Below are 24,586 nucleotides of genomic sequence, written 5' to 3' on the forward strand. Positions count from 1 at the left end.
AATTTTCATCCTTACAACTGCTTTGCTTTCCTTAGGTTTATACACTATTATTATGGCTTCTATAAAATAATGAATTATCTTTGCTGATAATAAATCTTTGCTGATAAAATTTCTTCTGTCCATGCTGTCCAGTCAAAATGTTTATCAAATTTTGTATAGTAAATTTTTTACTTTAGTAGTAATTCTTTTCTTATTCGTAGGCCGCAAAAATAGTGACTTTTTATGTTAATTGAGTTCAGTTTATTTATAAGTTTATATTCTTTTTCTTGTAATTTGCTGTTATGTCCAACACATCAACATTCATTTCTCTTAATTCCTACTAATATTCCTGTGCTATACTTTTCCGGTTCCTGTTTTTCAACATTATAAATGGTTTCATTCAGTTCAGTTCTATTGTTTTCTATTTTCGAGAATGTATTTGTCTGCCACATTTAATCTTAATTCACTTAATTTTGTTGGACCGTGTTTCTGCATTTCTATCAATTCTTTAGTACAGTTTTTTCCATCTCTACACTTAATGATACTTATTAATTTGTGAAACATTATTAAATATTTACTAGGTTTTCTCTTCTGATTCTCTGGGTTTAACTTAAGGTCGTTTTATTGGGGGTTTAACTTAGGTGTTTGCTTAAATTAGTTACAATTATCATCGTTTTACCTGACCTTCCACACCATTTAGTGTTTAGTCCATTATTTCTTGTCTTACTCCATTTTTGCTGTAGGTAGATGAATTTGTCAAATTTCACATTCTCATTTTGGCGTTTTTCAAATGTGTATTAAAACTGTTTATCACTACATTTCTCTTCCTACTTTGCTTTTAATTTTTTCTGCTCTCGAATTTGTAATTGTCTTCTTCGTGTAGAAGATGGAATTTAACTTCAAAAAAAGTGGTTGTAATGGAAGCAAATCATTCTAAAATATACGTCGTAAACGTTTACAATAGTATTCCTATGAAATTTGATTATTTCGACTTTAGAAACAGATATTTAGAAACAGAATATTTTAATGTTAAGCCAACCAGGCACTTTTACGCCTTTAAATTGAAAACATGTGTTCATTTTTCTGTGAAGCTTCAACTAATTCCCATATATGGTGGGTGCAATTCCGACTTTCTTCAGTTGATTAAATACACTCAGATTCAGATACTTGTGTCTTTTTAAAAAACCTTTAAAAACTGGATTGCAGTCACATTTATTGCTTTGTTTATTTCAGTGTCACTTACATTCTCCTTAATAGAAACAGCAAATGATTATAATAAAACCGTTGTAATTTCCCCATCGTCATCTTATTAACACAATTTGGCGTTCTCTGGCAAAGATTTCCAACGTCTTGAAATATCATCTGGGCACCACTTCACGTCATTCGCAATGCTTCCGCTCAGTATTCATGGTGGAGGGTCGAAAAGATGTGAAAAGGGCTGGAACGAAGCTGATGCAATCATATCAGAATCGCTCCGAATGTGATCGAGGCAGAAACACACACAATACGATCGCGAAATTAAACTTAAATGGTTTCGAGGAATCGAACGACTACAACGGATAATCAGCATAAATGTTTATTTAGTTTTTCCTTATTGCAGGAATGACTTGGACGATCCACCACTCAAGACAGGAGCAAGCGAACAGGCAGACGACATCAGCATTGAAAGTTTGCCTGAATATCAACGACCTCCACCAAGGAAAATTGACCAGTAGGTTTTAAACCAGTTCACTCTACTTCAATTATATTAAAAATACCTCATTGCAACAGGTTAATCCTACTATTTCTAGTGATTAATATCCCAAAAACTTAACTTATCTTAAACATTGCATTGCTATGCACAATGTGGAATTTAGTGTTTGATTTATCAACTGATCTGTTCAAACCGGAGCTTTTCAAGCTCACAGGGCTTCATCCTAACCTTTTCATGTTCTCGTATTGCAGCAGAACTAGATGGCTTAGACGCTAATGAGAGAACAAACGACATTTTACAAAACCTTTAGTTCATAATTGATGAGTTATTTTTATTTGAGCGGAAACATACAGGGTGATTCAAAATTGCCGTCATTCCTCTAGAGGGGTTGTCTGGCGGCGTTTTAGGAGTGCACAAAAATTAGTAAAAAAATTAATTGTTATTAAAAACTGAGAAATTTGCAAAAAACGATCTTAGAAAAACGGCAAAAATGTTTTTCAAGCTAATCTGCCTAATTAGCATTACATAAATACTTGTTGGATCGTAATTATTTAAAACTCCGGTAACCATGGATAAATAGAGAGTGACAATAAGATAGACAAGGATAAATGGTAAATTCAACAGGAATCATTTAATGACGGAACTTATTTCGAAACTCATAACCTCGAATTATTAATTTGTTTACAAATTACAAAACATTTATTTGAGTCTGTAACTCCAAACAAGTGCTTGTATAATCAAAGTATTATGCACTCTTCTCGAGCAGTTTCTTGTGTTCGGTTAATTAACTCCTGCTCAATTTATACCGGTGTTCAGTAATCCATTGGTTTAATGTGATCTTACATACGTGGTAGGAATGTAGCCGGTATTTATTTGGTGCCTGGGAAAGTGCCAGTTGTTGTGCAATGTTCTGTGTGTCCCTGAAAGGCTCTTCTGCAATTATGTCCAATAATTGTTCCTCTGTGTCTGGAACCCGAACATCTATTGTCGTCCACTATCTTTCTTGAACCACTCTCCTCGCCCTTTGTCAGCGTGAGTTCTTTCAGCTTCTGCTATGTTACTGTAGCACTTCTTCTGAACTAATCGCATATCCGCAAATTCGTAAAAGGAAATTAAAAGTAAGTCACAGTTTGACAAATTATTGTTATTATTGACAAGGGCTATCCACCTGTAACTATCTGTTAATGACAAAAAAACACGATTGCCGCTGTGACTTTTCATCAAGAAATTGTAGAAGAGAACTTTTTTATATCAAAAATCTTTGTAATTTGAAGCAAAGATCGTAAATTTTGTTTTTGAATGCTTAAGTATTCCAATATGCTTCCAATTAAACATGGAATACTTTCAAAATAATGCTTACTAACAAAGTTGAAATTCGATAATCAACTGTTAATACCTTCTAGAAATTATCGAAAAAAAATTCGACATTTTTCTCGTACCTTCCAAGTGAGCCCCTATTACCCCTATTACCTTCTACCCTGTTAACATTGAAAACACACCAATTTTTAGCTACTGTTTAAGTTTTAATACGAAATATTACCAAAAAGAACAGAAAACGTAGTAGTTTGTAGACTTAAACGTTTCTGTTGTCATAACATTTTGAGCTGAAAAACTGCCTCCAATTTGGCAAAACCCTTTTAAAAAATTACATCTATGTAGGTATATGTATAGGAAAAAAAATGGTTTACTTGTTTTATTCATTTCATTGCATTTGCAAGACTCTTAATCTTCATCACCAACTGTTTATTTCAGATACATCAATGCATCAATTCCTCATCTATCCAGAAGAGCCACAGTGTCTCTGTTATGTTGTTTAGGGTTTATCATTATGTTTGGCATGAGGGAGACCATGGGAATGGTAAACTCGGAAATCGAGGACAAAGACGTACGATTGGCTGCAGATGATCCAGTCTGTTTTGTACAGGATGTGTAATGATTTCAGAGAAACAGCACCAACAGAACCACAATGTCCCGATCCACGATCAGTGCCATCGAATCGGCCATATTTTGGGGCTATTTTATCACCCAGATACCGGGTGGACTGATTGCGGCAGCCTATCCAGCCAACAAACTTTTTGGGGCTGCGATCGGCTCGTCCTGCATCCTCAATCTTTTTGTGCCTGTTCTCTATGACAATCCAACGGGACTGATTATTGTTAAAGTGCTTCAGGGCTTGGTTGAAGTGAGTTAATCAGACACAAATAAACTGATTCAGGTGGAGGATAACGGATATTTTTTCACAGGGTGTAACATATCCGGCGTGTCATGGTATTATGCGATATTGGGCGCCACCTTTGGAGCGATCCAGATTGGCAACCATTGCATTCAGCGGGTGTTATGCAGGTAAACCAAAATTTTTTGTATCTCAGGCGAAGACTTGAGTACTTTACTTTTCAAGCAAAAATTTATTTTTTTTTGTTTTTTTGCGCATACATACAGAGTGGTGCAACCAAGACGAGGTGGAAGGTTACTGCTAACTGGAGTGTAATTTTGGAATAATTTTTTTATTATTTATTTAAACTTAAAAGCCAATTGAATTTTGGGTTTTGGAGGTTGAAATCAAAATGAAAAACGTGAAAACTAGCCGAAAATAAACGTTTCATTATTCCACAATTTTTTTTTAAATACTTCTAGTACAAGAAAGATTCCTAAAGCTTCAAAGTCTATATTTTCCAAATATATGACATGAAGGTTCAAGTGACTCCCAAGTGCCATAATTTGCAAATGTTAAGCAGATTCACAAACCAAATTAAATTGTTATATGGTTTCGACCTTAGAACAAATACGTAACATCAAAAAACCGTTATTGACAATCAAAAATTGAATATTTCTTTAGGTAAAGTTTATTCCAGTTATTATTTTCTTGAGAATTACCAGTACTTGAACAACTAGGACACATTGATACAGGGTGTTCTATTCAAAAAACCTCGTCCATCCCATCTCGGTAGCATCACCCAGCAAAAGTGTTCATAAAACCACATCTTTTTTAGGTGTGATGTTTTCCATGATGGTTTGCGGAATTCTGATGAAAAACATCAGCTTGTTTGCACCATTTTACTTCTACTCAGTCATAGGCGTTGTATGGTACATTTGCTGGTTGTGGTTGGTTTTCGAAAAACCATCACTTCATACCTGCATCGAGCCCAAGGAGCTGATTATGATTGAAAAGTCGTTAGGTAAGTCTTATATTTATGAAACTTTATTGTTTTTACCTTTTCTTGGTGAGTGACAAAGGTCTCGAATTTTCTCAAGGAAAATGTGTGAAATGTGATACACTAGAGGGGGCTTCGAAACGAAAGTAATCGTTAAAAGAAGTTGTAAATTTAAACTTCTAGGAAACTTTCGGTTTTGAAGGCGCGATAACTAACGTTCACTCTTCGCCTTTCATAGGTAGCAGCCAGCAACACTATACGAACCCTACGCTTAGCAGTACGCCGTGGAAAGCATTCTTCACTTCTCTTCCTTGTTACGCCATCTTTGTGGCAAACTTCTGCCGATCCTGGAACTTCTACCTCCTGGTGCTGTTCCAGGCCTCATACTTTAAAGAAGCATTTGGAACGACCACTGCCGAGGTACTTTGGCAAACTTGATCGGGCGTGGATGCCGATGTAAAATCTATATTGTTCGTTTCAGAACGCCTCTCTAGGAGCTCTGCCGCACTTCTTAATGACGCTGGTGGTACCTGCAGGTGGAATTATGGCCGATCGGCTCAGGAAGAAGGGCATTTTGAATACAACGCAAGTGCGGAAACTTTTCAACTGTGGCGGGTTTGGCTTGGAAGCTACGTTCTTTATTGCCATGGCCTATTCTCATACCACTTTGCAAGGGATGACTGCACTAACAATAGGTAACTATTACTTATACCATTTAATTCCATCTACTCATAGGGATAGAGTAAGGCTTGTTGGTATTTAAGGAAAAACTTATACTTTTTAGTACTAAACTCAGTGTATTATCTGAAGGTGTCTATACAGTGAGTCTAAGAAGTAATGTAAATTCATTAGAAATTTGGCAGACTATTATTAAACGAGGGTAGTTCAAAAATAAGTCACGACCATCAATATACAGGGTGGTTTTTTTGTGCGAGCGAGTCGAATATTTCCGTTGGTGTTGAACTTTCGAAAAATAGTTTCATATAAAAGTTGTTGACGTACAAAGTGCCCACATTCAAAAAATATTTTATATGATACAGAGTGTCTCAAAAAAGTCAGGCAATTTTAAAGTGTATTTTTTAAATAGAACAACTCATTTTTTATTAGCTCATGGAATGCAGCTTAAAACGCTGCATATGCACCGTAAATTGTCTTTCTCCTACTTGCGACGTTGGCAGATTATCTCCATTTTAGTAAAATATTGCTTAAAAACATGGTATCTAAAAATTAAATGTAGAAGCAAAAAAAAGCAGTTAAAGATACAAAAAATTACGTACTTTCAATCACCACAGATCCGTTTAAAACTCTATTGAACCAAAATATCAATACAATGTACAATATTGTACAGGGTGTTAACAATGTGGACTTCAAAAATTAAACCTTGCCCTTATACGTGAAAAACAATATCATTTAAATGTCCTCCACGGGACCTCCTACAGGCTTCAATCCTTTTGAGGTCATTTTGAATGACTTTTCGAAACATTACCGATAAGATCTCGGTCATAAGTTTAAGGATTTGGGCTTTCAGTTGCTCAAGAGTTTCAGGATTGTTGGTGTAAACACGATCTTTCGCATAGCCCCACAAAAAGAAATCTGACGGTGTTAAGTCGCAGGATCTTGCGGGCCAATTGACATCATTCAATCTCGAAATTACGCGTCCTGGAAATTTTTATTGCATTAGGGTTATTGCATAACTGCCAGTGTTGTGTGACTCGTTGCCCCATCCTGTGGGAACCACATATCTTCCAGATCATAATCTTCAATTTCTCTCCAAAAATAATCGGTTAAAATGCGTCCATAGCGCTAAGAATTGACTGTTATATACAAAAAATACGGACCATTAATACCACCGGACCATAATGCACGCTATACGGTCACTTTTTCAGGATGCACAGGCTTTTCTGCGATCACCTGAGGATTTTGAGAGCCCCATATACGACTGTTCTGTTTATTCACTTAACCACCGAGCGAAGAATGAGCCTCATCGCTGAAGGAAACACGGTTCGAAAAATCATCATCAACGGCTTGTTGTTCAATAACCCAATTTGCGTATGTTCTGCGTGTTCCATGGTCTTGAGGCTTAAGATCGTGAGTCAGTTGGGACTTTGTACGGATGGAGCTTCAAATCCAATTGCAAAATTCGCCACAAAGAGCCGTAGTCGACGAATTCGGGTCTTCCTCTGCACTTTGAGCAACAACAGCGACATTTTCAGCTGAACGAATGTTGTGATCATGCACAGGCCTTACAATATCAGTAAGCGAACCAGTCTCTTCAAATTTTTCCACTGTATTCGAAATTGTTTGCTCTGTGGGTCGATTATGTCGACCGTAATCTGCTCGTAAAGCCCTAAACGTTGATACAGCAGAATCACGATTTTTATAATAATATTTAATCATTTTTACGTTTCGACAGTTAAACGATCCATATTCCAAAATGGCCTTCAACCTTCAACTAACACAAAAACGCTTCTTATGACTTCTACCTTTGACAGATATCAAATAGTAAGGTTTTACTTTTCCAACCTCGAATTGGATAACCCGTTATGAGTATTGGGTATTGCATCTTTAAAATTTATCGGTATGAGCATCTTTCCAAGCTGCCTTCAATGAATACCTACAGTATTTTTAGATGAGATATTTCTTATTTTGTCAAAGTTTACTGGCAAATAATAATTTCATTCTTGAATCGAACGATTAGACTTTGAAATTTCGAATATTCTTTTTACACCACCTTTTCTATAAATTCTGAACTACAGGTGTTGCATTCAGCGGATTTGCTATATCCGGATTCAACGTGAACCATTTGGATATAGCGCCCAGATATGCGAGCATCCTCATGGGTCTTTCGAATGGAATCGGTACCGTGGCCGGCGCAATTGTGCCCATAATCAAAAATTCGGTGGTCGTAAATGGGGTAAGTTGCACACGATTCCCGATCGAATTTTATTGAAGTGTCACTGTAATCCGGCTGAAAAGGAGCCCCCTAATAAAGTGGTTCAAGTTCTGCACGAACGCCTTCCTGCAATGAACAATGGCGTCGATGTCGCAGGCCGACAACCGGCAAACGACGTTCGCATACTGAGAGTTCATTTTTGCGGACTCACTGGACCGAACGAAATGGAAAATGAAATATGGGCCTTTTGCATTTTGGATGGGGGCATTTTTACGCTTTCCGTTGATATTCTTGCATTGTTTCTAGACCAAGGAGCAGTGGCGCATCCTGATCATTCTGTCCGCGTTCATTCACTATGCAGGAATCATTTTCTATGGCATTTTTGCTTCCGGCGAACTTCAACCGTGGGCCGACCCAACAGCCGAAGAGGAGAAACAGTGGAATCAAATGAACGAAACAGTTCCAGTTAACAAGTATACTGTAAGTTCAGGAAACATACCGTACGTACAGAAGTATGAAAATCATTTTGGGACAAAAGTTCCTTAGAACTTGTGGTTAATTAGTGACCGTGAAGATAATCAGTAAAAGACGCCTATTTACGTTTGTGGGTTTTTCGGTCAATGTCAATGATTTTTCATAAGACCATGGAAAAATAGTGTTTTATTGTTACCACCATCTATTGACCGAAAAACCCACAAACCTAAATAGGCGTCTTTTACTGGTTCCTTAGAACATTGGGTGCGTTCACCGGACATCAGCAGCTGAGTTTCAGCGTTAAGCAGTTGAGTCAAGTGATGGTTAGCAGTTGGCAATTCGGGTGAACGCATCGATGAGTTACAGCGTTGATATTGAATTGATTCAACCTGTGATTAAAACCACAGATAACAGTCTTTGTAACCTTTGTAATCTGAGCTTGAAACATATGATCGCTAACGTATATTTGAGTTTGAGATATAGAAGACCGACAGATAAATTAAATTACTACTGGGCTAAAAGTTACGATGGAGCCCTAACTACAATTTAAACTAAAATGCTATCATTTCAAAAATGTCGTGGCAGGTAACTAAACATGGAATAAGGTAATAAAACATTGAAATCAATTTTTTGGAGAAACGTCCTTGTTAAGGTTCTAGTTTTTCTTTTTGAATTATATTGCTTTCTTCAATACCTTGTCTAATTTTTTTCATCTTAAGCAATTTTTCCTACTCAATTACTAGCTGCCTCTAAATTTGTCGAGGCGATTGGCTTGAGCTGTTTTGCAATCTGAACAAGTAGGTGTATCTTTCAGCTCAGACAAACTTGTAGTTGTTGGTAAGCACGATATTGGGGTTGAACAATTCAATATTGTGCTCACTATGTTACCATTATGATCAGAGCTGATGTTTGTGGATAATTCTGATGTAGTTGAGGGCATTATCGACGATGATAAAATAGTTTTTGGCAGGTTTACAGTTTTATCATCTTGAAACATGTCTGCAAAATTTGCACAGCTGTTAGTTGCCAGCAGAGCTTGTTTTTAAGTTCAATGGTCAAATATTGCCCTTCTGCGCCTGTCAAGCGCTTATTGGGTTTGGAAAGCTCAAGTTAATTCCGCTTAGAGAAATACTCAGCTGCTGACATCAAGCGCCTACTCAGCGCGTCGCCTGGACGCTACCGCTTACTTAACGTGTGCGCCTTGCACAAGAATGTAATGCTTTATGAATTTTTTCTCTAAGATTGCGCGTGGTTTTCCTATTTCTGGTGACAGGGCAATATTTTTACTGCTTGCTTTTGGCAGGAGTATTCATCTGTATCTCGTGCTGCTGCTGCTCAGTTTTTACCAATATTTGACGTCTGCGATATTAAAAAATACGAGCAATGGATTTTGTCTATAATATTGTGGCTAGCTGATCAATTTCACGGGCAAATTTGCCAATGGAATCTGAAGCTTCGTTTTAGATGGACAACATCTTCAGCTGGAAGTATTCAGTGGCGGAGCTAGCTTGAAGCTGGATTTATAAACTCTGCAGTTGGTACCGTTCGCCGATCGTGCACTTGCCATACCGTTCTTGTTGCTGTTGTATGCATAACTCGTGTTTTGATTATTTATATTAAATAGTTCGCAGGTGGCGACGTTGGAATTCGATTGGTCAGATTGAGAAATCTGTCAACCGTATTCCCTTATGATTTAATACATTGGTTATGTTGTTTGTTATGTTTATCCACTTACACACTCTAGTTATTACTTTTTTCCATTTTAATATCAAAATGTGGAGACGCAGGCTACTGGGTTTTACGTTCATTTTCAGTTCTTATTTACTATTGAAGAAAAAGCGTCGGACACAGCGGTTGAAAGTCAGGCCTATCAATAGGAAAAGGTCAAAATAGGGGCACCCTCAGTATAATGAGAAAATGAAAAGTATGGATACAGTTGTAAATATATTCATAATTCTGAATTCGTTCTATTAGCAAGCTGCTAAAGTCTGGATCTTCAGCAAAAATAACTTTCTCTGCCATTTGCCATCTTGCCAAAACATAAACAAAACATGTCCTCGTTTTGACAAATGTCACGGTCAGTCTCTCACGTGATATGAAACTCTTTCTGTCATTGGTTGATTCGCCAACTAAATGAACTCAGCCGTCGGCGAAATAAAATTTGGTTAATTGCCGACGTCATGGAAAACTAATGGAAACGAGTGACGAATTGCGCAAGTGCCGACTACGAACGATGAACGACACCAACTGCAGAGTTTATAAATCCAGCTGAACTCAGACCCGGGGCGCAACACCCCCATTCTAAAACCATTTAATATAATAAAGTTTTATGCTCATGTTAGACTTTAATTTTGAGACAAAAAATGTAGTTCAGAAAACAACGTTTTTACAATTTTTTACAAGGCCGTTGTCAACATTATCCTTGTTTAATATATTTTCTCCAAACCAAAATTTCCGCAAGATCTGAACGAGGCAAACCTGACGGTGGCAAATACCACGATAGAGAATGTGTCGACATATAAATATCTAGGAACTTGGATGGAACAAACGGGTGACCAAACAAGAGAAGTAAGAACGAGGATAGAGATAGGCACATCAACATTTGTAAATATAAAGAAGTTGTTTACGAATTGAGTAAAAAAAAGAAAGCTTCAACACCTGGGTCATATAATGAGAGGACAGAAAAATACACAGTTCTCCAATTGATAGTCCCCGGAAAGATTAGTGGAAGGCGGAGCATTGGCAGACGCCGTGTTTCCTGGCTTAAGAACCTGGACTCGTTTAACTGTAGCAATGTTCAACAGTTCAGAGTTGCAGTCAATAAGGTCAGGATTGCTGTGATGATAGCAAAACTCCGATAGGATGCACTATAAGAAGAAGAATACATTTTCAGCGTCTAGTAGAAATCCAAATTTGAAATTATGGTCAGTTAATCGTGTAAATTCTGTCTCCCTCTATCCTTTCTTGTTGGAGGCGATCAAGAAAGTTTTACATAACGCGACAAATTTTACATTCTGCGGAACCATCATCTCTAGCCAATTCAATGAGTGTGTTTGGCATCTCCGTCTAAAATATTGTGGAAAAGAACCAAGATGCGTGAAATGTGAGGGCAAACATCACACAAAGAACTGCAAGAAACCTAGTAATACACCGGCCAAATGCATACACTGTGGGGAGGTGCATCCTACGAGCTACAGGGGATGCACCACAGCCATGACGCTACAAGAGTTACGAAACAAAGCTAACAATAAGAAGTTACCAGATAGACAATATTCAGAAGCTAGCAACAATAGAAAAAATGGACAAAGACAAGTAGAAGACTATATAGCATTATATATTATTATATAGCACTGATTCAATAACAGTAATGCTACAAAAAATTATGACACGGATGGAACAGCAGGAAAAAAACAAGAAGATTTTAATAAATCTATAGTTGATAGACTACCCCAATTGGAAAACTTGCAAAGCGGTCGATCAAACCGTGATGGTGAGTGATTTGCGAATACTTGAGTGGAATGCAAATGGACTTCTGCAACACCAGCAGGAGTTGCAAGTTACATTAGAAACCCATAAGTTGCTAATGATTCAAAATCTTGGAATGTTTCTCTAAAATTAATTCTAGGATCTAGTAATCTGAGATGCACACGATCAATTCCCTTTAAGATTTCATACCGGAAATGAACTAAAGTTATGAAACTAAATATATATACATATATAATAAAGTCCGCTTATAATGAACCCGGTTATAGTCAACTTTCGGTTAAAACGAACTTTTTTCGTTTAATTGAAACGTCGTCCATAAAGACCAACGTATTTTTTACTGGTTACAACGAACCCGTTTATAACGAACTTCCGAATATAACGATCACTTTTTAGGTTAGTTATATATTCACTTTCCGTTTATAACGAACTTCCACGCTCAGCAACACCAATCGTGCGGAGTTGTTTATATCAGTGAGACCGAGAGACAGGCAGTGACTTGTTGTTTTTTGCCGCGTTATGTATTTAAATCGTTTTAAAATAGAAAAACAAAAACGCAAAGCTTTTTCACTAAATGAAAAGTACGAGATTATTAACAAAATAAAAAGTGGAGTAAAGCAGAGTGACATTTGTAAGGAATTAGCACTTGGAAAGTCTACTGTTGCAATAATATGGAAAAACAAAGAAAACATTTTATCAGCGTATGACAAAAGAAATGTTAGATGTAGGAAGTTAAAATTATCTGCACATGAAAAGGTTGACAAGGGACTTATTAAGTGGTTTACTAGAAAAAAACAAGAAAACATTCCCACAAGTGGCAGTGTTTTGCAAGAAAATGCTAGTGAAATGGGGAGTAAAATCAAAAACAAAGAATTTGCTTGTTCTAAAAGTTAGGAAGAGCGTTTCAAGAAGAGGCATAATATCAGTAGCGGAAAAATTGTTGGAGAGTCTGCCAGTGAAAAATTCTTCTTATGAAAACGTCTGAGGCGATCGATTAAAATTAAACCTTTTCTATAAATCTCTGAGATGCAGTCAATTTCATTCATAGAGCTTGGCAAAAAGTTAGCCGAAAAACCATCGCAAATTGCTTTAAGCACGGGGGATTTGTAAGAAAAGAAAATGATTATGAACCAGACGATGAAATTCAACTTAACGAATGGTTAGAAAAGTATAAAGACTCTGACTACGAGTATCACACAGGCGAAGATGTCCCAATGTTGTCGAAGAACAAGTTAAAACCAAATTGAGTGATTTGAATTTCTTCGAATATGTGAGCATTGATAATGGCATTCTTACAAGAGAAATGTTGACCGATGAGCAAATTATAGACTCCGTAACCTCATCTACAGCTTTAAGCGATAATGAGAAAGATGACGATTTAGGTGAAACGTATTCTACTGTAAACACTAATGCTGTTCCAACCATTTCTGAAATGACAAAAAAGTGTCAGAAACTCGGAATTTTCTACAATCACGCCAAGTTCCTAATCATATCTGGGAGTCCTTTTGTGATCTTGAAAACTGCATAAAAAACATTTATTTTTGCAGCAGAAATGTACAAACAAAAATTACAGACTTTATGAAGTAGATTTCAAATTGAATTTTGTTTATGTTTTTGTGTTTATTTTAGTCATACCTACTAACTTTTACTACTCTATGTAAAAATAACGAAATAAAATACACCACGTGTTTTTGTATTATTATTCGCTTATAGCGAACTCCGGATATAACGAACCAGCTTTAGTTCATTTTTCAAGTTCGTTATATCCGGACTCAACTGTATTTTTATAAATAATAATATAAACTGTATATTTTGCAACAGCAGCTTCACTTCTGGTCTCACATTTAGTGGTAATGTCCTCTGCTAATTTTTCTAATATTTCTCCTATATTCTTTAGCCCATCGACCATAACGCTAACCGCTTGTATGCTGGGGCTTCATCGTGTTTCAGATTCACGTTTGACAGTTTTTGTCAACGCATCTTTTAATAATTCCCATCGTAACGTTGAACGTGAGAAAAAGAGATAAATGTTTTCAATTATTCCAAAACACGTCACAACGATTGGATCTTGTTTAGCTGCAACTCCTAGTAGATTCAATGAAAGTTTATCACAATTTACAAATAATGCTTCATGATTTTTTCCATTATTCTTTGTTGAACTCCAGGTGGATGACCTGCCATCACGGCAGCATTATTGTCACATTGTGATCTGCAGTTTGTTTATGAAATTTCATCGCAATTTAATTTCTCTAAAATTGTATTTTCGATCGAGACTGCATCTTTAGCATGCATTTCAATAAAACTCGCTTAAAGTTTGATTTAGACTATTAGTGTGCCTTTTTGTCCTTTTTGTTTACGAATTAACATTTACTGCACACACTGGCACTAAAATATATTTTTAGAAATCAATTATAATAAAAATAAAAATTATCCAGCAATTTTTTGTTTTGCGGACCATTTGACGCCCCTTTTGTGGGTAGCGCCCGGGGCACGATGCCCCGCCTTGCCCACCCCTCGCTACGCCACTGGAAGTATTGGAGTTACTTCTGGATTTCAGAAATATTGCTAGTTAAATACACATTGTGTGATCACATTTTTTATAACGTTATTACCATTATTACCATGGCTAATTTAGTATTTTTCAGTCGCAGTCCAACGGACTGTTACAACGCCAACCTAGTGGAGGAGTTACAAATTACGGCAGTCACATGGAGACTGCGCTACCTCCAAGACCTTCTGCGGCTCCTCGTCAGATGCCACCAGACCCTCCAACCAGACCTCCTGCACCTCAAGTGTACCCTCAGGTAGGAGCCTTCATAAATAAAGCTAAAAAACTTTTTGCAGGCACTTCATAGCATTGTTACCGTTTTTCCTAGGCTTCTTTTAGACTTTTTGGACACATTATTCCATTCATATTCTAATCGCATGTTGGAAATCTTTGATCTTTTCAACATTCAAAAGTCGATTTTGACAAAAATATTCGGTCAGAATCGCGGATTCTTTTAATATTATGTCAAAAAGCGTGTTCAGTATTTTTATTAGTTAGTTAAGTTCTTAAGTGCAGCTGAAACAAGCGATTTTTTTATGAATTTAAAACGCAAAAAAATATTAAATTAAACAAAAGAGTAGTTTTATCTAGCCGAGTGAAAAAATATCAATTGAAACCTTCAAAGGCAAGGCAGCTCGGGTTTTACCAGAAAAAATGTTTAACTTTGCATATTTGCTTTTGAAAGTCGATAAACTAATAACTGTTTTTTTTTCAAACTTTCAACATCAGGAACAGTATCAATCCCAACAAGTGGTACCTTCAGCTAATCCTTTTATAAGCGGCGCAATATCCCGGAATCCTTTTAGACAGGAGGCTGTCCAGCCGGAACCTCAAGACGCCTACATGCATGGTACTATTGATGACCGAACTTATTAGTATTAAAAATGTTGAGATTCCTTTAGGGTAAAAACGATGTGGCTAAAATTCGTTTCGGTTCGCGGATATTATCTCCAAAAGTCTACTTTTAACTTACGGATAGTAACAGTCTTGAATCTCAAACGGGGATAGTTGATTGTTTGTATACTGAAGCCCTTAAATTTGTGTTGAGGCAAATTCAACTTAACTCGTTTCTAGCTGACTTCCTTAGCCTTTGAAACAGAAGCTTTTAGGAATATTTATTAGTTCAATAATGTAAAAATGCAATCAATTGAAGTCATTTGTTTGCTTGACTTGACGCAGTTTATGTTTAACATAACAAATCTAACATTTGGCTAATGAATAAGAACGTAAGCATAAATTATCAAATAAAATTAACGGTTTAGTGCAGCTAATAGAATCTGAGGTTTGTCCATTAAACAGGAAATATAATTACGTAAACGGAAGAAACGACAATAATAATATATTAAACTGATTTGAAACGCGAACAATAACTGAAATCGTGATTCTGCACTTGTTATTCCTTGCAATTCAAAAACATATAAATTTTAATAAGCACCAGATAAAAGCGCAAAAAAATTAAGTAACTATATAAAATAAGCAATGCACATTGAAAAAATATATGTAAAGAGTCAATTTCTCTTCGTTGTTGTACATGTAGGTAGTCTTAATTTTTAGATGCAAAGTTGCTCCCAGCTCTATAAATTCTCTAATTTTTGCACGACTTTCGCTGTTCAACGCTAAGAATCCCCGTAAAAATCCTGAGTTGTTGTTAGCCAAAGCACCTAGTTTAGAGTTAGGAATGTATTTTTGAACTTAGAGTTCTATAAAATAAAACTTCTAGTTAACTAAGTAATTCAATATTGTATCATAAGTTGCAACTGTTAGACAAGGCACTGTCTAAAGTATATTTATAGATAACGTTGTCAATTTGTACATAGAGGTAGCTACTGAAATAACCTTTACGAGGCACATAATTTCATGTATAAATAAAATTAAGATTAGCAGATATTGCCATACATAATGGATCCATTATAGGGTTAGATATTTGAACATTTTTCTTTCCAGTTATTGTTTAATGTATTCTTATTTTATTATTTTTATTTACATTTTTTGTCAGTCTTATTAATTATTACGTGATGAATTATAAAAAATTATAATAAAATATTCCAGAAAGTTCACTGTAAAGTTGGGCACAAAAGATGAGCAGGTAAACAAGATGATGTAGATTATTTCGGTATAAATCCAAGTTAGACTAAAAAAATTACGTCAGTTGAAGACAAACAAGCGAAGAGCCTCTGAGGATGCAAAGCACTCGCACTTGCGAAACGTCTGAAAGTAAGTTTTCCCCATCGCGGCCTAAAAGCCCAAAAAACTCTCCAGTTTCATGATAAACGGTGTTTAGCATATCAGCATGGACCACTTTCAGTAAACTTTCATAAGCGAAGCGTAGTTTAGCGAAATAATTTTAGTAAATAATAAAACTTTCTAAGGTGAAATGCCTTGAGGCTGTGTCGACAATAAGGGGTAAAACCCCAATCTAGTTATAAGCTATAATGTAAGCAAACCGTAATAATTGTAATATGTACTTAAAATAACTGTTCCATATCTACAAAGTGTGGGTGAATTTTTGTAGTTGGATGTTTACTGAAAATTCACCACAGTCTGTAGAGAAAATTATGTGTGCAAATAATAAATGTGATTTTAATCGATAGCTAGCTGATGATTAATAATAAGCAAGTGTTCGTTTGCTTATTAAAAATATTATTGGATTATTTATATATTGCTATTTTGAAAAACAGACTTATTGTAAATGCATTTTCAATTAAAACTGCTATTTGCTACATATTAGTAAAATCTAGGAGATGGTCTGGATATGATTTAAACATAAATATTACCTTGTGGCAGCAAATTGTTCCTACGGAGTAAATTCTCATTCACAACCTGCTGGCTAGAACTGTTTCGACCCGTAAGTTTAATGAAATCCTTTAAATAATCTTCAAGCATGTAAACTGTTTTCATCATGTAGCCTAAAAATATCCTACTAATGTTCCTTTCTGTTCTATTTGTTTTGAAACACGTTTTCAATTCTTTTAGTTTAAAATGTAAAATACGCCTAACTTTCCCCTATTAGAAGATTTATTTTTGAAATATTAATAAGCGTGTTTAAATCTAGATGTAGTGTAGCTGAAATAATTATGTAAAAAGCAAATAAAATCTTTAAATCTTGATATAATATTGATCATTGATGTTTATGGCATATCTCGATGTAAAAAGGGTTCTGAAGCGTTCGTACTCGCATATGAAAGCAGTCCATCAATTCGATATAAACTAGGGCAAAATCTACACTTTTACTCTTGAGTCAGGCCCTTAAATAGTCCCTCTTTAGCCCTGCTCATAATTCCGTAAACAATTATCAGCTATTCAGAGCCTTTTACTATACGCATATAAAATATCATGGCCTAGGTTTAAACGTATTTTTGCGTTATTAGTGTACCTGTTGAATTATTTATTAAAGTTTCGAAAATTCTATAATTCTGTGTACCTACATGTTGACTATATTGCATATAATCGTCGTGAAATAATACTTTTTGAACAATGTGAATCAATTGGAAATAAACGATGTTATTCAAAGGTTTTCATTGTTTTATATTCATCCAGAAATTCATAATGGAATTTTTAAAGCGGGTTTGAAAATTTTATTTATCTAAAAAGCGCATTAAATGTGTTATCGTTTTTGGATTTATGACTGGTAGTTATTTTGGCAAATTTTTCGCTGCTTTTATAGTAAGAAATATAATTTCACCAAATCTACTTGAAACATTCACATTTTTGTCGCCCGTTTTGTTTGAATAACTTGGCTTCCGAGCTTTTCACTTCCTTAAAAATAAACAGACAAAATGAGGCCATGAGAATGACAGTGTTCATTAGTTATTCACTAAAAACGAGGCATGGGTAACTCAGTTCACTTTCAGGAGTTGGCACAGTGTTCCCGAAATGGCTTCATGCGCCAACCCAACGCACCGGCACAGTAACTCACCGGTGCAGTTACGTCGCAGTCACTCATTTGGTAAAATGTTGCTCTTAAAAAATGTTGCAACTTTTCTTTTTGTTAGCTGTTGAAATTTCAGCCCCGGGCCTCGCAAAACTTTAATCCTTCCCTGGGATAAATGCTAAGCGTAAGTAAAAGTGCGGCACAGAAACGAAAAATACTCTTCAAGTTCAGAGTTGTGCGTTCAGTAAAGAATAGTGCGCCCTAAATGTCGTCACAATTTCTTCAAACCTTTAAAAATTTATTCAAATACCTTTAAATCCTGAACTTTATGCGCTTTGTAGATGTTGATGAAAATAAACGCTTTCACGCAACTGCATACTTTTCAATAAAACATTCTAAATTCCAAAGTAAAGCCAGTAGAAACTTGAAAAATTGATATTCTGTAGAAGATGTTTTTCTAAATGAAATTTTGGTGTTAAATTGCATCTATATCTTCAGTCGATTCCGCAATTAAAAAATACAAGGAAAACTAAAGCTTTAAACTTTAAACTGTTTTTTAACAAAAAAACATAAAACTGGAACCCATATTTGTATATCTGAAACGGTTCTTTGCATACGAGTTTCAGATGAGCTTGATGTAAAAATACGAAGCCGCCCAAAATATTCCCGAAGTTTAAACGTTTCTTGTAAAGAAATCAATGGTTTAATGAGAACCAAATCCATAATATGAATAAGCTGATGCTTCTTGTATTGAATACTGGAACTCAAAATTGCATATCTGAATTGGTTCTTTACTGAAAAGCTTCCGATGAGCTTGATGTAAAAAATACAAAGCGGCCCAAAATATTTCCAAAGGGGCAGAAAGACCGATTGGGTCGACAGTCTTTTTCTATAGGAAATAAAGATTATTTATATATATATTTCCAAAGTATCGAACTTATCGATGAAAGAATTAATAGCTGAAATCATGTCAAATCCATCGTACGAAACAGTTGAAGCATATGGGGCTAAAAGTTCTACTTCTACGTGTAACCAGGACAAAATAATGCTAAACTTACCAAAAGTTGCGTTGTGCCACCTGGAAAGAAAGATTAAAATGTGTTTAATACAGCAGGAAATCTGTCCAAAGCCAAACTTATTTGAAATCAGCAAAGTAAAGAAAGATACATATAAAGAATCCATAAAACTTCAGTTGCTTGCCGGAGAACTAAACTCAATTCAAGCTAAAAGATTTATAGATTAGAGACCATTCATAACAGCTTTTTGCAAGTTGGCGCCCCATCCTCCATTTTCTACCCATAAATCCTAACAAATTTGCTACACTTTCGCACACCATCGCACTTGCCATAAGGGCCACAATGATCCTATATTTCCGATCTAAGAACGAGATTCACACGACACAAAGAATTATCGACCGGTTTCGTCCACTTGCCATTAAAAAGAGAAGGCACCGAAGTACGGAAATAACATAAATATTTAATCAATCAATTCGCCCTTCCGATGATTCATTCCTTTACTTGGTAGCTCGACTTCAGCTTGTATATTTTTGACATTTTTATAAAAAGTGCCTGGATGCATTGCGACATTTCAAAAGACAAATTTCACGTCCCAACTTAACGAAAGTAAACAACAACTAAACGGAAAACGCTCCAAGCGCCGATCTTTCACTGATTTAATTTTAAATTTAGAGTTATTTATAATTGTCTGGATTGCATTCTGATGCAGTGATTAATGCACAACAACAAAACTAATATTAAGAACCGAGTTAATTTTGTTTTTATAAAAATATTGAACTATTTTAAGAACTAGAAGAGAAATGGCCAAAAAGTAAACCTTATGCAAAACAAGAAATAGAAATAAAATATATTGAGCTCAAACGAATGAACAAATTTCATGAAGCAATACAAATACTAAAACAACCAATTTTCAGGCCCATGATAAAATGCCAACAATACCAACAGAAATGATCAGGATTATACGATCAAGAAGCAAAAAAATAAAGGAGACCACAAGTTTTTTCAGAACTAAAAAATCGCTGTAATAGTATCGATTTCGAAAAATTGAGACAGACTACAATGTAATAATTGCACGGTGATTTTATTCATAAGTACGTATGTAAGAAAGGATAAAAATCTACAAAAATACACAAAGGAGACTCAGAAAGAGAATCTAACCATAACAATCGGAAAGCGGATTTAGTCAGGGAAATAAAAATACCACATTTTCTATTATAATAAATAATACAGAAATAACAGAGAGAGAAGTCAAGATATGCTTCATTAATTTAACTAACAAAAAATATAAATAAAACATCTACAAGAACAATTCATGAAAATAGTTTCACTACTTCTACCAACAAAACAATCTAAGAAAAGAAGAATAGAAATTTCAATGTAGAACATTTCAACTTCCTTTCATTTCCTTTCCTACCGAAGCTAGGAAAACATCGATTGCTTTATTTCCATCTGTTTTATTAACTTTGTGTACCGACTTCATGAAATTGGTCTCATGATAGAGCTTGAGTTTTCCTCGAAAGAAAACGTAGAGAATTGGAGCTGGTGACTAAAATGAAATAAGAAATTTTAGGTTACTTTTTAATTATTAAGCTGCAAACTTTCTTGAATCTGTTTCATACCATATTGTAGAATATTGTAAAAATCTGCAGAGTTTACGAAGTCGTGAAATTGAATCATGAAAACATAGATATAATTTTGTTCCGATCCATCATGATTCCGTATGAGTTTGGATTCTCAATATTTCGACTATTGAATTGAAAAATAATCTGGAAATCTTCATGCTTCTTCTAGTACACTTTTGTGTACTTTGTTCCTTTCTTAAATCGTTTTAAATTAGGAAAATACAACGAAGGACATTCTAAATTATATTTTCAATATATCAAAAGATTCTTTATGTTCTAGTAGTTTGCATAGATCTATCGCAAAAGCAAAGCACCCTAAAACTAGCAAAAAGCATGTAAGTAAGAGTCCCAGATGCAGATGATGATATAGAAAGAGTTTTAGTGCGTATAATTCAAGAATAAGGAAAAAAATCAGCAGTGACATCAACAAGCTGGTCCCACTAAAGCGAAAGCGTTCATCTACTACTTGGCGCTACACATATCGCGAGTGGTCATCAAAAGTGAACGCAAGTCGTCCGAACCACAAGAACCCATAGACATTTGATGCATTTGCAAGTTCCTTAATTCATGTGCCACCATCATGTAAGTCGGATGGAAGCTTTCACTTTTTATGTGATCGCTATCACGGACTGTTTATGGGAATAACCGACAACAATTTTTTGACCGTTTTTTTTTCAAAGTGCAGTGACAAAAAATGACAAAGTCTAGAGGCGGCTTTTGTATTGTGAAACGTGAAAGTGCTGTGTTTATTTGCTGTTATTTGGTTCTGATTAGCTTTTCTGGTACGTATTTCAACTAGCTGCGGAACGCTCGTGGTTTTTGTATTAACTCGTAGTAATTGTACATTTTTTCAACACTTTCATTGATTGTCTGTAAATTGATATCTCCATATTTACTGCTTTAATTTAAATAATACTAATTTTTTTGGGAAAGTGGTTTTTAATCTAAATATAGCCGACACACCCAGAATATGCTAATAATATATGACATCGTCTAAATTTTCTAAAGAAAGTAAATTATATAGGTTAATTGTGTTCCGATATATAGTTCGATTGCGCCTTCTATTACCGACGTCCAAATTAATTGACAACAATTCGCTCTTTACAAAATTTCCATTTGCTAATTGTGTGTTTCTTCAATAGATAAATTATAGAACTTTCTTACGCAAACAGTTGACCCCTTGAATTAGGAAATTCAAAGCCGGCAACATTCTGCAGAGAAACTAAATTAAACGATGAATACAAATATCGTAATAAACAATAAACACGCGACCGGTCAATAGAAAGTAAAATTGATGAATATGATCGGTCGGGCAAGAAAGTTGCGCGAGAAGGGTCAACGATTTTGCAACGATGAATGTGCAGCTCTGAAGAAGCGATTTATCAAAACACTTTCTTCTCAGTAACCTTCATGATGTAATTTCTTCACGTAACATCAAGCATGTTTGCGGTCAACGATGAAGATCTCACGTGCCATTTTTGAGCTCATTATCCATACGAGAAATATTTTCTTCTCAACTATGCACTTATTAGATCAGAGCAAGATCAATGGTCTATTGTTGTGTTTGATTTATAACCCGTTATGTTGCAATATAGTACATTTCCACATTAAGGCGAGGCCATTAGTACGGGTTGCAAATAAATTCAATTACAGGAATATACGGCCAGCAGGCAAATGATGGACAAATGAAGGAAGAACCGCAGTCAGTTCAGGATTTATTCAACACTTCTTCGTGCATTCCAAAGCCTTTTAGATGTCCGCACAAGCAAATCCAGTTTTTCCTCTACACCAGGTTGGTAGCCGAATTTGTATATTTTAAACTTTAAGATCGCGTTCTAAATATCAGTAAACATTCTAGGACAGTAAAATTGAGTGCAGGTAAAGGTTTGAATTGCGAAATAAAGCTCCGTATGTTCGCGATGTAATTAGTTATAAAATTGCCTCTGAACTTTTCAAGCTGTTAGGCAAGTTGGATTCTATTGTGAATAATACATTTTCAGTGTCACTATTATGGAAAACTAGCAAAAGTGAAAATTGTTCAAGGGGATACATACTGTATATATATAAAAGCGAGGAAGTGTAGGACAACTTATCTCATGACTCAATTGACGGTACAATCAAAGTTTGCTAGTACTTCCTGATGAGCTACGGCATATTTCCGAAACCTAGACCGAAAAATTTCCAACAGTAAAATATAAGAAAAAAATACCTTTAACATGTATAAGCTCAATAGTTCTCAGATGAGAAGTAAGGGAAGAAGAGTCTTCCCTTACAGCGTTGAAAACTAATTTACGTTTAAAGCGGTGTGAGATACGCACAAAAGAAAAAAAAACAGATCAGACAGTCTTTGGCCATAAAATCTATAATGGCCCGATACGCAACTTTCCAATTAGGAAACCATTCGGGTTTCTTCAAGGTTGCTGATCAAAATTATAGCTTTTAGACAGACTAATTCGATAATATAGATATCTATTTAGTAAGAATGCAGGTACTTCTGTATATTTTAAATTAAAGTCGACACCCAGTTGCAATTAAAACTAGTCAAAGTTTTCCTCATCAACATCGTTTACTCTACACATTCGCTTCTTGAGTTTTCCTACGATTAATTTAGGTTATAAACATGTTTACCACAAACTAAGGCGTCTAATTACATAATACATCGTCCTAGAGATTGTACCCGCATGTCTTAAATAGGTAGTTTAAAATATGTGCCGATCTTGAAACAATCCAGCGAGGACTTGGTTTCATATGTCTTATTCCCGACAACAGAGCACTGGAGGAATTTTAATTTGAATCCTTGGTTTAAATGCCAAAAAATCACAAAAAAACTGAACAAGGTTCACTGCTTTATCTGTCGCCAGGCGTACTCAACAGGAACCCGAACTGCTAGATACAACCAAAGAAGATTCCCTATACAATACGCAATTCAACCGACGGTACCCAGTGAAGATTGTCGTCCACGGATTTGGAGGAGGCAGAAACCTCTCGCCCAGCACTGACATGAGGGATGCGTACTTCTACCGGGGCAATTACAATGTTATCATTGTAGATTACGGGACATTGGTGAAAGAACCATGTCTTAGTGTAAGTAAAGCTTTTAACGACCTGGTCAGTAGGTAGTTATAAATTGCGCAAAGAGACGCCCCACTGCAAGCAATCGGATGTTACGCAAAGAGCATTAAAGGAAAATTGCATGTAATGGGCCAAACGTCATTATCGAAATGATCAGTTGGCGACTTCCGCAACAGTGTCCAAAAGTCTATCTCACATCCTTGGAAATTTGAGGCATTCGGATCAGGCCAAACGCTTTGAAATTATACCTTAGTAAAAACAACAAATTATGGTGATTGTTAATTCATAATTGTCTGTTCAAATCCTGCAGGTTAATATTTTATTATGAAAGTAAAAAGTCTATTTGCGGGTTTTCAAATGTAGCAATTCTTCACGTGGTGAATGTACTGATTCGTTAAATATCAGTTTCACGCTGCATCCGTTTTTTCTTCATTCAGGAAAGTCCGACAACCAAGCCCGGCATTCCGACCTTGCTAATGTTTTTTTCATGATCAGCCCACATTTTCATGCTAATTAATAGACTAGCAAATAGAGATTTAAATTATTTTTTCTGGTTTTATATCTTTCTGGTTATCTATCGATCGGTTGATAATAATTAACATCACATCATATTTTTTTCTTAAATTTTGATTATATTTTTCTTGAGGAAGTTTGTTTGTAATCCTGCATACGGGGTAATTCAAAATTAGCGTCATTCCTCTGGAGGTGTTGTCTGGCGCTGTTATAGGAGTACAGAAAAAATAGTAAAATAAATTAATTGTTATTAAAAACTGAGAAATTTGC

At 35.5% G+C, this 24,586-nt stretch overlaps 2 protein-coding genes across 2 annotated transcripts in view; both read left to right on the top strand.

The window, feature by feature from the left end:
- LOC109545096 (vesicular glutamate transporter 1) overlaps positions 1–17,732 on the top strand; it is a 55,469-nt gene extending 37,737 nt beyond the window's left edge. The window contains exons 3-13 of the mRNA XM_048670418.1: positions 1,580–1,690; positions 3,425–3,557; positions 3,615–3,854; positions 3,916–4,015; positions 4,663–4,848; positions 5,063–5,244; positions 5,306–5,519; positions 7,581–7,738; positions 8,024–8,197; positions 14,320–14,478; positions 14,952–17,732. Of these exons, the coding sequence (XP_048526375.1) occupies positions 1,580–1,690; positions 3,425–3,557; positions 3,615–3,854; positions 3,916–4,015; positions 4,663–4,848; positions 5,063–5,244; positions 5,306–5,519; positions 7,581–7,738; positions 8,024–8,197; positions 14,320–14,478; positions 14,952–15,098 (1,804 nt within the window). The 3' untranslated portion in view covers positions 15,099–17,732. The remainder of the gene's footprint in view (positions 1–1,579; positions 1,691–3,424; positions 3,558–3,614; positions 3,855–3,915; positions 4,016–4,662; positions 4,849–5,062; positions 5,245–5,305; positions 5,520–7,580; positions 7,739–8,023; positions 8,198–14,319; positions 14,479–14,951) is intronic.
- A 3,421-nt stretch (positions 17,733–21,153) lies between these two features.
- Positions 21,154–24,586, top strand: part of LOC109545098 (phospholipase A1 VesT1.02) — an 8,254-nt gene continuing 4,821 nt past the window's right edge. The window contains exons 1-3 of the mRNA XM_048670665.1: positions 21,154–21,513; positions 22,385–22,523; positions 23,593–23,815. Of these exons, the coding sequence (XP_048526622.1) occupies positions 21,426–21,513; positions 22,385–22,523; positions 23,593–23,815 (450 nt within the window). The 5' untranslated portion in view covers positions 21,154–21,425. The remainder of the gene's footprint in view (positions 21,514–22,384; positions 22,524–23,592; positions 23,816–24,586) is intronic.

The sequence above is a fragment of the Dendroctonus ponderosae genome, unplaced genomic scaffold (assembly GCF_020466585.1).
Source record: "Dendroctonus ponderosae isolate FM_Combo_2020 unplaced genomic scaffold, Dpon_F_20191213v2 Dpon_F_20191213_1, whole genome shotgun sequence".
Classification (NCBI taxonomy): Eukaryota; Metazoa; Arthropoda; class Insecta; order Coleoptera; family Curculionidae; genus Dendroctonus; species Dendroctonus ponderosae.